A 13,331-nucleotide genomic window follows, 5' to 3' on the forward strand; every position below is an offset into this window, starting at 1 on the left:
TTCAAGTTCAAATTCGGGAGATGTTCACGTGTCATTTCTTCAGTAAAATTTAATTTTGCACATACTTCTCTTGTATGACCCATAAATACTGGTAAGCAGTAGTGGTAAGAGAATCGCCATTCACAGGCTAATTCTAAAGCAGGTTTAAGATGAAACCTATAACGGTGTTGAGCAAGCTGGTAAGTAGCCTGTGACAAAGTTTGTAGGAAGTCGCTTTCATCTGTTGGTGAAGATAATAGGCGCAGCTCGAGGCAAGCTATTTTATTGTAAATTTTATTACAAAGTTAAAAGCTCGCCATTACCCCTGGTGTTCATAATATAAGAGTGCCTGAGCTTGTCTTTCTTTGAATCTACAGTGGCTTTAATCCTGCGTCTTTTTCAAACTCAAGTACACACCATCAGAACGGCACTTTCCTTCAGTGAGTGCTATACTCAGGTCTCAGCTCTAGAGATAGAACATCATTTTGGCATTAGGCCTGTTTAATGTTCGCCCGTTCGATCTGAAGGTTCCTTCTGATTATTATCAAATTAGCAAGGTCACCCAAGATAGTTCATACCTTTCTTTCAAAATCTATTTCATTAACCGTGACAGCAACGATGGAATTTGTTTTAATTACTTCACAACTTATGATTTCATGATCATCGAAGAAAAAGGATATTAATAAGAAAGAGCTACAAACTACTGTTGGAGAGTTCTAATGAAATTCAACCAAGCATAAGTTCAGGATGGTCTACCAAACATACAGTATATATATCTATGTATATGCATATGAATGCATAGACACATACATAGATTTAGATGTAAATATATGCAAACATATGCAGCTATAGATACATGATTATACAGCATATACATTTACATACATGTGCAAACCTTCCTAAATCCTTCATTGAGAAATGCAGTTTGATCTTCTTGAATAGAAAAAAATGTTTTCAACGAAAGAACCACAGAAAAACCAAGCGCCAAAATTTCCAGGTGGCCGTCATTTTTCCTGTACCCCGTCATCTTGGGTTGGTTCTTTGTTTGATGGGGATAGAAAGGGACAAAGGCGTGCAATAAAACCTATTAGGCACTGTCAAGCTCTATTTGCAAAACAGATACAATACGCAAGTGTTAGTCGTCACACTGTCTAATGCTTAATGATCTACCCTCACAGATTATAATAAATACATCTTATTTGAATATAGCAACATCTCTCATATACTATATTTATACTGTATATATATGTACGTATACATACATATATTTTGTTTATATATATATATATATATATATATATATATATATATATATATATATATATATATATATATATATATATATATATATATATATAAATCACTTTACCTTGAGAACATCTTGCACTTGAAGGCAAATATATACAAAACGTGAAAACTCACGTGGCACAGGTTCGAATCTTGGCCAGGGTAGATATACTTATCATATACAATTTCCCTTCGGGCGTAAGTTAGTCCCAAGATAAAGTGAATTCAATATCATGGGGCCTAACGTTCGAGTTTGTAATGTATGTGGATTAAAGACTAACTAGAAATCCGTAAGATGCCTCAAGATACCTTTCTTTTTAATAATAATGTACATAGTGCATTAACCAGCATAATGTAGATCGCGAAAATTACTGAACATTACTATCATATCTACCCAAAAAATCTTTGTCTTGAACAATCGAGATACCATTAGGCCTTCACAAATGAAATGAATAACGACTTATGAATAGTGTGGTTTACTCATACTTGCGCAATAAAGAAAATTATAGACTTGTAAAGTCATACTTAAAACTGTTCATAACTTTAGGGAATCTAAACAAGATACGAAATTCATCTGTATATATCCTTTCAAGTACGTCACCCTTACATTTTTTTTATAAAAAAAAATTACCCCACTAACACGCCTACTTACAGCTTCTAGCTAAACCCCATCATTTATTCATCATTATTAGTCCTCCTACCTCTCTTTCCCTTTTGCTCAACCCTACTGCTAATTTTGAATGGCTTTGTTGCCAGGAATGGGTGTCTTAAATTCTTAAACTTTGCTGACGATTTGGCAAATCAGAGTTACATTAATTGACAAAGTGTCATTTCTTTATTGGTTTTAGGCTACGGAAGAAATCCGGCACTGAAATTTCGAGCAAGCTTTTGCCATTCACTCTTTTTCTTAGTTATCAACTTATTCAAAAGCATAAATATTCAAACTTCTGCCTCGTTAAAAAGGGAAAAACTTATAAGATACATCACACCAAAAGTCTGCCTTTTTATCCGTACTTTGAGATAGCTGGCTTATAATATCCCTCAGGACAAACGTTTGTCCAGGAGATTATTGCAAAATACCATTCGCTTTCGAGCAAAGATTTTATTTCCTTTTCTTTTGTTTTTGAGATCAAATTACTCTCAGTACAAAACTCACTTGCGTCACTTACCTTGTATACGGTCTATCTTACATTATAGTATTTTAACAAATCACTACATGCACTCACAAAAATGAAATAAACAAACTCTTATAACTTATCTAGCTACGTGGAAATCAGAAAAATATGAAATGAAGGAGAGGAAAAATGGTAAAAATATCACGACACGTACTCATTCACCGAGTGCGAAAAACCAACCGGTTGTCATATGGAAAACAAAATAAGATGCAGAAAGTTTTCTCTGTCGTGAAAGGTTCATGCCATATAAATTCAGATCACTTGTTGCATAGCCAATGTGTAAAATGCAGACGGCAATCCTTTCTAGGGGGTAAACTCAGCAGAAGAGACTCGAAACAAAACTAGATTTTCCAAAAGGGAAAAAAAACATGATTCATTTGATCAAAACAGCAGCAAGGAAAAAATACTCTTCTCGTGAAGCGAAGGATTTGAGTGTGTGAAGTGACTGATATCATGCATGAGAAACGGAAGAGTTCGTGAAATATGGAAGATCAGAAAATCATCATCATTAAAATAAAAATACTGCGAAAAAGTGTTACGAGATGGTCTTCTCAGAGAATCCTGTATAACAATCTTTACTATAAGCAAATGAATAATTCATAGGAGAGAAATGATTAAATAGAAAAAACTTACTTTCACATCGCGGGACCGGAGCTGACCAATTTGCAGACGGTAAACATTTTATACTCGGCGATCCCACGAGAGACGAACCCGGCTCGCACCTGAATTGGACTATGGTGTTCATCCGAACGTCGTCTGTCGGCTCGTACTTGAGATTCGTTTCCTCCGGCTTCTTCAGCTCGTCTATGGGTTTGCATATGACGGCTGTTCCGTAAGAAACGAAGGGGGCAAAAATAAATACCTGATGGTATGGTTTTCCAGTTCTAAGGTTCAATGGCCTCTCATTCTTTTAAGCATCGACATTATTTAGGATTTTTGTAATCGAGCGGCATTTGAGGAGACTTACAAAAAATAGTTAAGATGGCAACTTTTATTTAATGATATCTTTTTCAGATATGGACTGCGACTATTGATAATAAGTCTAGTACAGTAATAATATACTAGATAATTTGTGAAGGAGTTATTTTTCACTGGACGTACTGATCAGTGAGAAACTTAAAGAAGTCACAACATATTGAACGCCAACTACCAGTGACTTCAACGGGCCTACTAGCAGTGATCCAAATGGAAGACCAAGGAAGAACGAGTCATTCTGGTCCGGTTCTCCACTAATTGGAGTAAATATTTGTATATGAATCCATGCACCCCTTTTTGCTCAGTATGTTGTCTATCTCTGTCGCAGAGAGAGAGAGAGAGAGAGAGAGAGAGAGAGAGAGAGAGAGAGAGAGAGAGAGAGAGAGAGAGAGAGAGAGATTCGTCTTAACTGGCATCCAGACTGAAAGCCAAATCACTTAATCTAGAAAGCAGAACCCATAAATTAGCTAGTAATTTTTTACACCGAAGCAAGCTACTCATTTTTTTTTTATTCGTTGTGTTAATATGACAACTTGAAGTTTCTCTCTGAAAATTCCTGTTTAAAAAGTGATTATAACAAATTTATTGTTAGGTCTCACCTTTGATATCAAGTGTGACGGTGTGTTTCAGACCAGTGGGCGTGACGCATGCGTACGCACCAGAATCTTTCTCAGCTGCCTTGTAGATGGACAATCGGTATTCCAGCTGCATGTCTCTGTTGGGGGCGTTGGCCCACCCGTTAGGGTAAGGCCTGTGGAAACACCAGACGAATAAGTTGTTTGTAGTTGTGAGTGTTGATAATTTATTCAAAGATAAATTCTTAAGTTAAAAAATTAGTCAGTTCTATAATTACACTATTGTCATTCATATATATGTTTTTACATAAACAGTATATTATACACTCACGCACACACATATATATGCATACAGTACATACACAAACACACGTATATATAATATATATAAATACATGGATACATGTATATTTATATATTCGATAAAACTGTACACAAGCACTTTCTGCTAATACAATCACACAATTATTATTAAAAGAGAAATTAATATACACTGATATTTGATATTTGTCATTGCAAGAATATATAATGCGTTAAACCTATTTGTCTCAACACTAAAAATTATTATTTTTGACCAACTGCAGGTTTACGACAGCTTAACATCTCTTCAAAGTCGGCAAGATAACCCAAACAATTCCCATGAAAAAAAATGGTCGCAGAAAATACCAATAAAAAATGTATAATCATTTCCCCGAAACTAAGTCTAAAGGGAACCGACCTGATTATAACAACAACTACAGTGTCGGTTTTCAAAAAGGGAAGGTGGGTTGGAGAAGTGGGGAAGCACATAAAAATATATCTAAAAATAGAAACTAATATTTAGAAATTGGAAATATTTCCATCGTTGAGAGTTTCTGCCAGGAAGGCACAGATTTCGAAGTGACTTCAAGCTCATATACCAAAGGCATAGCTAAATACACAAAAATCTACCAGGGGTTCAAATATCAAAAATATATTTTTATGTAACAAAGACGATGCAAGAGTTAATAAATATGAAGTCCGCCTAAGTTGACCGCCAAACTGCATCTCATTTCAGTACTCCGTCGCTCTCCGGCCTCGTTATGACCCATCCCCGCAAACACCAAATCCTTCACGATTGTTTTAAATCTTAATGAAGTCACGTGAAGCTTCAATGTCAAGTACTTGTAGTCTCCCCAGGCGATTTTCAATCTACAGTACACCCGAAACCAGTTCTGGTGTTCTCTTTGTGCTCTGTTTTGCCAGTCTTGGAATTCTGTCTCCCTTTTCATACGAGGTGTATATCCTGATAATCGTAGTATTTAGGATTTTAAAAAATTTTAGACCACCGGTTGTTTTATATCTTGGTTCACAATTACATCGCCTTCTCTAGACCTTTCTTTACATTAAGCACAGGTCCTTTGGTTTATTCTTGTCAATAGTTTGCTATCCAATATAACCAGCTTTTGTATCTGCCACTTTGTGCTATTGGCCATACGATGCTGTTTAGACTCTCCAGTATGCTAGTTCTTGATATTCTTCCCGTCTTCATGCAGGAAGAAAACTAGAGGAGCTCCTATTTTTACCAATAATTCTAGTGCAAATATTCCTTTCCGTCTCGCTTTCTTCAGTCTTGCTGCCCAGCCTCTCTGCTATTACTTCTTAATGCAACTGTGAGGGTTTCTCCCAGTTCCACTTCCAGAAACATGTACTTCATGTTTCTACAGTGCCCCTGTGCTTGACTTAATACCATGAACTTTATAAAATTAAATTATGACCATAAGGGAAGATAACTTGTTAAGTGGAATAAAAATGGAAAAAAAAAATCAATGAAGGCACGAAGTACTTACACCATGGAACCAACATTCTTCGCTTTTCCTGCGCCTTTGCCTCCCTTCATCTTGTTCTTCCTCCTCTTCTTCTTTCCTTTGATAACTCTGTCGATGGAAAATAGATTAATAAGATACAATTACATCTGCAGAAAGAATAAATCCGTAAAATCTACAGAACTATATCTATGAGAAGGATACATTTTTGAGAAATTCACATCTCGCTATCTGAACAGTGTGAATGTGACAACAATAAATCTCTCGACAATAAAATACAGGCCGTGGTGTTCATCAGAAAAAAGTAACAGAAGGTAATGGGAAATACAGACAGAGACCAGTTACTAGAAAGGGAAAAATAAATAAACAAATTGATAAATAAATAGAGAAAAATTAAGTAAATTACTAAAATACGGGGAGAATAGCATAAAAAGAGCAAGACTACAATATAAAGAACGCGCTGAGAGTAAAGTAGAAAGGACAACTAATTAAAATTCCAGAAAATCTAAAGATTAAGTAGCATGAATGATAAAGACCACATAAACACTAATGAGTGAGTAGTGGTGAAAATGAAAGCCTACAGTAAGGATAATGGATCTGCGATGTGTGTGTTGATGTTTGGGAAGTACTGTAAAGATGGATGAGGTGAAAGGGGAGGTCCTCGGTAAGATACGAGAGGTATTCAGTGCTCAGGCGACTAATTCTTCGTCTGAAGATGAGGTGAAGAGGAAGAAAAGTGCTAAGAAGAATCTTCTGACTGCTGAGTCTGTAGATAATGAGTAGAGTGTTACAGAATAAAGAAATACGTAGCAACGAGTAAAGAGTCAAAGCAATCTGATTGCAAGAATTGAATAGTTGCAGAATGTAGAGGACACTGCGAACAAGATCCTAGAGTATTTTTTTTATAAACCCTTGCTGGGGTTACTAGGCATTACATACTGAAATGAGATCCCAAGAGAATTTATTCATAAGAATCAGAAGATAATTAAAATGGGGATGTAATGTTAAGGGACAGATATTACGTCATCATCTATTTATACAGTCAGAGGTAAGGTCAAGTAGACCAGAAATGCCTTGCTTAAGATAGAGGGTAGGATCCACGCGGCAGCAAACGTGCAGCGAATCATAAGAGACAAGGATTGTAACTATACGGTTAGAAAATACACAAACAGCATGAGAATTCATAAGTATCACTGAAAGGATTAGAAACAGAACCGCGGATACTGATTAAGAGTAGTTGCAAATAAAATGTGACTGAACAAGTATTTAATGAATGGAAATGAAAGAACTGAAATGAAATGATAACAAGACTGAACGTTTATTTGCTGAAAAGTGGTGGCTTTGGAGGCTGAGGAAGGTTTGGAGCCTCAGCATCCGAGATACTGTAGTGTGCTCAGATCACTAGAGGATTTTCCAAAGACAATTTAGAACCTTTGGAAAATCTGCACCAGGATTTTTTTCAAGGAGATAGTGAATAAAAACATTCATGTTTTGTGACTACTACCCCAGCAAAAACAAGAACAGACTAGCATGAATTGCCTTTTGAGGCGTGGCCCGGCAGAGCACTTTTTGACGGAATGGGGATGAGAGTCGAAAGCATAACCAGTAACGATATCAGATGATTATTCATGAAGGCGAAGGTTGAATATTATCCATTCACGAATTTCGGATTTTCACGATCCAAACCTAGTTATTTACTGAAAATACTCTCAAATAAACATTGCTATAACTGTGAATGAAGATTAAAATAACGATGCGGTCAACAAGGACAACTCATAAAATATTAGAAAAGGACAACTCATAAAATATTAGAAAAGGACAACTCATAAAATATTAGTAAAGTGAATGACAAGGGAAATACAAAGACAGCTTTAATTTAATAAGAGACTCTTCTTCTCTCCACTCACGTGCTTGAGAGGGAAACATTCCATTTCGGAGTGCCATGTCGTCTCATGAAGAGGCACTCCAGGTGTAGCACCGTTCCAGGGTAAACAACCAGTTTCCCATCGTTGCTCTGCGCCATTGGACCTCTCTCGTTCCGGAACAAAATCGTCGGCGCTTTGTCCACTGAGAGAAATAGCTTTGCATTAGCAAATGAAAAATAATACCACTCCATCATTATACAGATATAAATAGTGCTTTTAAGCATGGCATTGCTAGTTAGCTTAATTATTAACACGCTCAAAATACTAAAAGCTTGGAGATGAATGACGAATTTTTTGTTTTCCATAGGGATTTTTTTTTTTTAGCGAGAAATCATATGTCGTGTTAGATAAAACTAAAGTCATCCTCTACCTGATGAGTTAAGGATGAATCTCACTTGTCAAATAATTTTACAGTCTCACAATCATCTCATTCACCTATACAGAAGCCTCATCAACATTATACCGAACACCTTACATATACAGCGCTATTCAATTCTTACGCATCCTGGTGATAAAATATTTGTAAGTCTACCAACCGCCCTTCCTAAGATATTCATAACGAAAGTCCTCTTTGCTGATGTCTCCTCTACAGATTTCTATACAAATATTAACCCCCTGAAAACTCTTTGAAGTATTTTCACTTTCACCTATACTAACTTTTCTTTTCTGAATTTCAGAATCGTAAATTATCTTGCTCTTTCCTCCCTTATTACTCAAGATATACCTTGGTGAATATTACTGTCGTTTCATTGATTTTATATAGTCTTTTCTACATCGTGCTTTTATTCAGAATATCTCCGGAGGGCATTTACTGAGATAATATCATGTCCTGTAAGCAAGTCCAAAAGTTTTGTAAAGATGCTTTTTCATCTTTGGTGGGGATGATACGAAGGTAGAAAATGACGAATAAGGCACGTTATATTGAGGTGGTCTGAGGTGGGGAGGTTTGCATTTGGCAACTGACAGGTCAACCTCTATCATCCATGGCACTGCCTGGAAAACCTTTCATATCGAATGCTATGTCAGGGATAGAAGGTTACTTTGCTACCTGTTAAGCAGTTGCAAAGGAGTCAGATTGCACGGTGTCTCCTCTGCAAGGTCCTGAAGAGAGTTAGGTACTTTTGGGTAACGCCAAGAGAATGGGTTTGGGGTCTGTTGCAGGATGTGCAATATCCCCATAAATCGTAAGCAATGTTGGTCTTCTGCTGTGTCAGTTATTTCAGACACGTTAGTCACTTTCTGTTTAGACCGAGCGACGTTATGGCCGTGTCGGTAGTGTGTGTGTGTGTGTGTGTGTGTGGGGTGGGAGATGTTTTTTGAGTTGATATGGCTACGAAGGCCTCATCCTGGCAGGAATTTTAGTGCATAAACAATTATTGATGGCAGAGCTTGATATTGCCGTCACCATCAGGAGTAACGGGGAAAGAAGGTGTGTATCGATTTATCAGAGTCCCAGTCATTTTGCTAATGTTAGAGCACCCATGGTTAACAAGGACTTGGGATACTCAACTAAGTCCCATATTTACTTGCGGGTGTGTGAAGCACAGTGAGAGAACCCTCTTACAGAAGGTATTTATTATGGGCTTCTTGTTCTGCAAGCAGCGCCCACTCTTGCTGTTTCGGCAAATTCCAGGTTGACTGGTGAAACTTTGAGCGCCCAGTGATGCAAGAACATTAAAGAAAAGGAGAGCACAGTTGTTGGCCTTCTCAAAGGCAAACAAGAACCCCCCCCCCCCGAAAAAACCCTCAGAATTCCTCACTAAGGCCTTGATGTCATCTAAAAAGCAGCGTTTGTGCCTACTCAAAAACCTTTCCTTTGACGACATCCATGTGGAAGTTGGCAAACAGGACTCCACAGGGGGGAAGGGGAGGGGTTGTCCCACTGGCACGCTTTTTATCTGGGTTTTTACCTTGTCATTAAACGCCCTTCGGATATATACCTGACATCCTCTCTTCTGAGGAGAAGCATATTTACGTCATATAGAAAAAAGGGTTGAAGTAATATTAGCCAGGGACATGCTCAGAAGAGCCTCTTCTTCCCAGCTACCTACATTTAATACTCAGACAATGAGTCACTTCGTGCCTTGCACATTTTTTTCTCTGTGCTTCATATTCAACAAGCACATTTCATTTCCATAAAAAAAAAAAAAAAAAAAAACTGGGGTTACCAGCCTTTCATATATTTCAATCTCCACATTTATAGACTCCTCCCCTATACTGTCTTGTTCTGCTTTTTTTTTTTTTTTCTTTTCTTAATGTTGCTACTGTGACGCGTCGTATTTCGAGGAGGACCGAAAATCCCCGAACAAACACAACGTTATCTCCTTACAGAAAAAAAAAATACACACAAGTCTGCATTGTCAAAAAAATAAATTTGTACGTTACGGATTTTAACCTAAAATCATTAGACTGCGGTCATCACAAAAACTTAACATGCAAACAGGGCCTCTTTGGATCGGTTTCAATTCCATCTGAATATTTTTTGGCAATCAACAGACTCGATCCTTACATGAGTAATCATTCTCTTGATTTAATCCAAAGCAGACGGGTTTCTCTCCACTCCAGACGCCGTCGACGCATCTTCGGTGAGTATCTCCCACCAAGGCATATTTTCCAATGTCTACACAGCGAGATACCTGAAAGAAAGAAACAAAAAAGAGAATATGACACAGATAAATAAGTATTTATTTGTTTCTTTGATTTATGCCTTAATGAAATCTTGTAAGAATGAAGAGAACCTCAGATTAAAATGATTGAAAGACTCAATTTAAAAAAAAAGACAAATTCAAGAGGTCAATTTCTTCGTAATTTTCAGATGAGACTCTTTTTCTACAAATGCACAAAACCGTATGAGAAATGCTCTTGCATGTCTGTAATTGAATGAAATGTCTGTATTCTGTGTAATAATATTTGTTGAAATATATGTCATGTATGTAAGCTTTCACAAGAATTAATAATACGCTTTTCATAATAACGTGGTATATAATCGCGCATTTTGTCTCGCAGCCATGTGTGTCCTGTACTTGTGAAAGCGAATGCTTTGTTTTGCTTAGTGTCATCGCGAAAGATAACACGTAGACAGGTCAAGATGACAATAGGCTGTTCCGTTCTGAAAACCAACTTTGGTCTTCGTCTTCTTTATAAACATGCCAATTATAATTATCCCAGCTGCATGCTGTATTGGTTGTGCTGATATCTTGTCCAATGCGTTTTCTGTTTCGAATCACGTGTGTATTTTGAGAATTGTTGAGCAGAGATTGCACAAAACCCGCATTTCTATTATGTGATAGAGTTTCTGAACGTGTCTAGAACGATTACGTCATGTTTTTGTAAGACTGCATTGTTCTGATCGGGTCTCATGTGACAGGAAGTGACGTTGTATTTCTCTTTTAGAATGTTCCATGAAAGTTTTGCTCTTAACTGTAGATGGGATTCTTTTCATTATAAGACAGGGCACCGTGATTGTTACACTGATTGTAATATCTCCCTGTATATATACATACCATGCGGTTTTACACTCGTAACGTAAAAGTAAAGATTTTGTACTGGTCACTCTTTAGTGTTGGTTAGAGCTTTCTTGTGAAATCTTGAAGTTGTGCTTGTGTAAGAAGTGTGAAACTCTGAGTGTTTCGCGGCGCCACAACAGTTAAGCTAAGTTTTGGTAATGGCCATAACTGCAATTTACAGGCATTGTAATATTTTTACAGTTTAAATCATGACTTAAATAAATTAGGGAATTTACATTTATACACTTCAAGTGAGTTTACATTTTGCATTTATATTGTAATTGTGTGTTCTTAATGCCATTTGAGTTATCTGTTTCTTTTTGAATTGTCTGATTATTTCTTTGTGAAATAAACACTTTGCCATATTCTGTTTCCAATCTCTAAGTTTTCACATTTTATATAGTGGTGATTTAACATTTATTTACTTAGCATCTTAAGTGTTTCTTAACAGTTTAACATTGCACACTTGATTTAATTTTCATTTACTAAGATTTTCTTTTCAAACCTTGAGTAATTCTGGATAGTTTAAATTTTGCTTGATTGATTTATTTTCTTTATAAATTAGTCTTTGTGATTTAATTCACGAATTAATCAAAATTTCTGGTTATTTCAAATAATAGTGAATTTTTCCTTTAAAAGTGAGATTGTGAATTCTGATTATAAAATTTTGAATTTAAAAATAAATTTTTGTATTTAAAGTTTTTACAACAGAGTTTTATTTACTAACCACCAGTGATAGGGCTAATTGTGTGCATAAGGCATACTGATAAACATGTTTTGTTCCTTTAGTTTTGCTGAAGTGAATTAAGACCAGGGAGGCAGTTAACGTTATTAGTAAGTTTTTAAAGGGATCACGGTTGCCTTTGGAGTACTCAGTCATAATTTTATTGTTATGAGAGTTCAGTACCTGGCTGAAGTGAGGTAGGTTTTATGAATTCTATGATTAGTTATGTAATAACCAGGTACTTGAAACACTTCATGACAATATATATATATATATATATATATATATATATATATATATATATATATATATATATATATATATATATATACAAAATACTAATGTATACATATATATATTATATATACACTTTACATGTACATTAAATATAGAGTAAAAGATAAAAAAATATATATTTAACAGTAACTTGACAATGTCGCGGAAAATCTCACCAGCAAATGTTTTGCTCTGCTCTTAATTATGGATACTGTACTCTGTTCATGGCCAGAATCAGATAATTGTAATTGTTGCTCTCAAATTTCTTTTTCTGCAAGATACGCGAAAAGCCCACTAATACATGCACGGATATGGATACCACTCTGTTCATGGTCATGATCGGAAAATTGTAATTATTGCTCTCAAATTTCTTTATTCTGTGTAAAAGCCCACTAATACATACACATTTATATCTATTCACCTATACTTAACTTTAACCTATACTTAGATCAGTACCATTCCATTTTGATTCAATTTTAAGCCTAAAGAAATCATCAACGAGATCGTTCCACTCACCAGCTGCGCCCCGGGTTCGAACTCGACCATCTCTTCGGTGATCTCTTGGTCGTTGTAGAAGGTCACGACGTTGGGCTCGGTCTTCCTCCACAGGCAGGTCCTGTTTCCGAAATTCTCCTCCTCGTCAGCGCCGTCGGCCCCGCAGGAATTGGGGAACCTCAGTCCCTCCCAGTTGCCGTCGACGCATTTCATGTCCCAGGTGTTCTTTTCGCCTATGTTGTTCGTGCTGCAGCTGAACACGACTTTCGTGCCGTCTGGGAATCTGAGGCGAACAGAGACAGAAGGAATTCTTCATATCAACTGAAAAGTTGGTTGAAATGGCAAATTTTGCATAATTTATGACAGTAGGTATGTAGAAATTTCGTACACTGATAGACAGATAGTAGATAGACAGACAGAGAGATAGATAGATAGATAGATAGATAGACAGATAGACAGATAACAGAAATACAGACACAACTGAAAATGCACAGACCTATAGATATATTTCCTCGAAATATGCACACGCATCTAACCAAGAGACCTTGTGACAAGCCGATAATGACTACTTCAACTGTTCACAGTCTCAATCACTTCTGAATCATTTAATCTTGAGGACTCTTAGAGTGA

The 13,331-nt window shown here is 36.5% G+C and overlaps 1 protein-coding gene across 8 annotated transcripts in view; it reads right to left on the bottom strand.

Annotated features, from left to right (window-relative positions):
• The window catches only part of LOC136828892 (sushi, von Willebrand factor type A, EGF and pentraxin domain-containing protein 1-like), a 757,486-nt gene that overhangs the window by 6,150 nt on the left and 738,005 nt on the right, over window positions 1-13,331 (bottom strand). For all 8 annotated transcript variants that reach the window (XM_067087200.1, XM_067087201.1, XM_067087203.1 and 5 more), the window contains 6 exons: window positions 12,723-12,984; window positions 10,210-10,336; window positions 7,683-7,842; window positions 5,800-5,886; window positions 4,016-4,167; window positions 3,075-3,266 (listed from right to left, as the gene is read on the bottom strand). In XM_067087200.1, the coding sequence (XP_066943301.1) occupies window positions 3,075-3,266; window positions 4,016-4,167; window positions 5,800-5,886; window positions 7,683-7,842; window positions 10,210-10,336; window positions 12,723-12,984 (980 nt within the window). The remainder of the gene's footprint in view (window positions 1-3,074; window positions 3,267-4,015; window positions 4,168-5,799; window positions 5,887-7,682; window positions 7,843-10,209; window positions 10,337-12,722; window positions 12,985-13,331) is intronic.

Source organism: Macrobrachium rosenbergii, chromosome 43, assembly GCF_040412425.1.
Source record: "Macrobrachium rosenbergii isolate ZJJX-2024 chromosome 43, ASM4041242v1, whole genome shotgun sequence".
In the NCBI taxonomy this organism is placed as follows: domain Eukaryota; kingdom Metazoa; phylum Arthropoda; class Malacostraca; order Decapoda; family Palaemonidae; genus Macrobrachium; species Macrobrachium rosenbergii.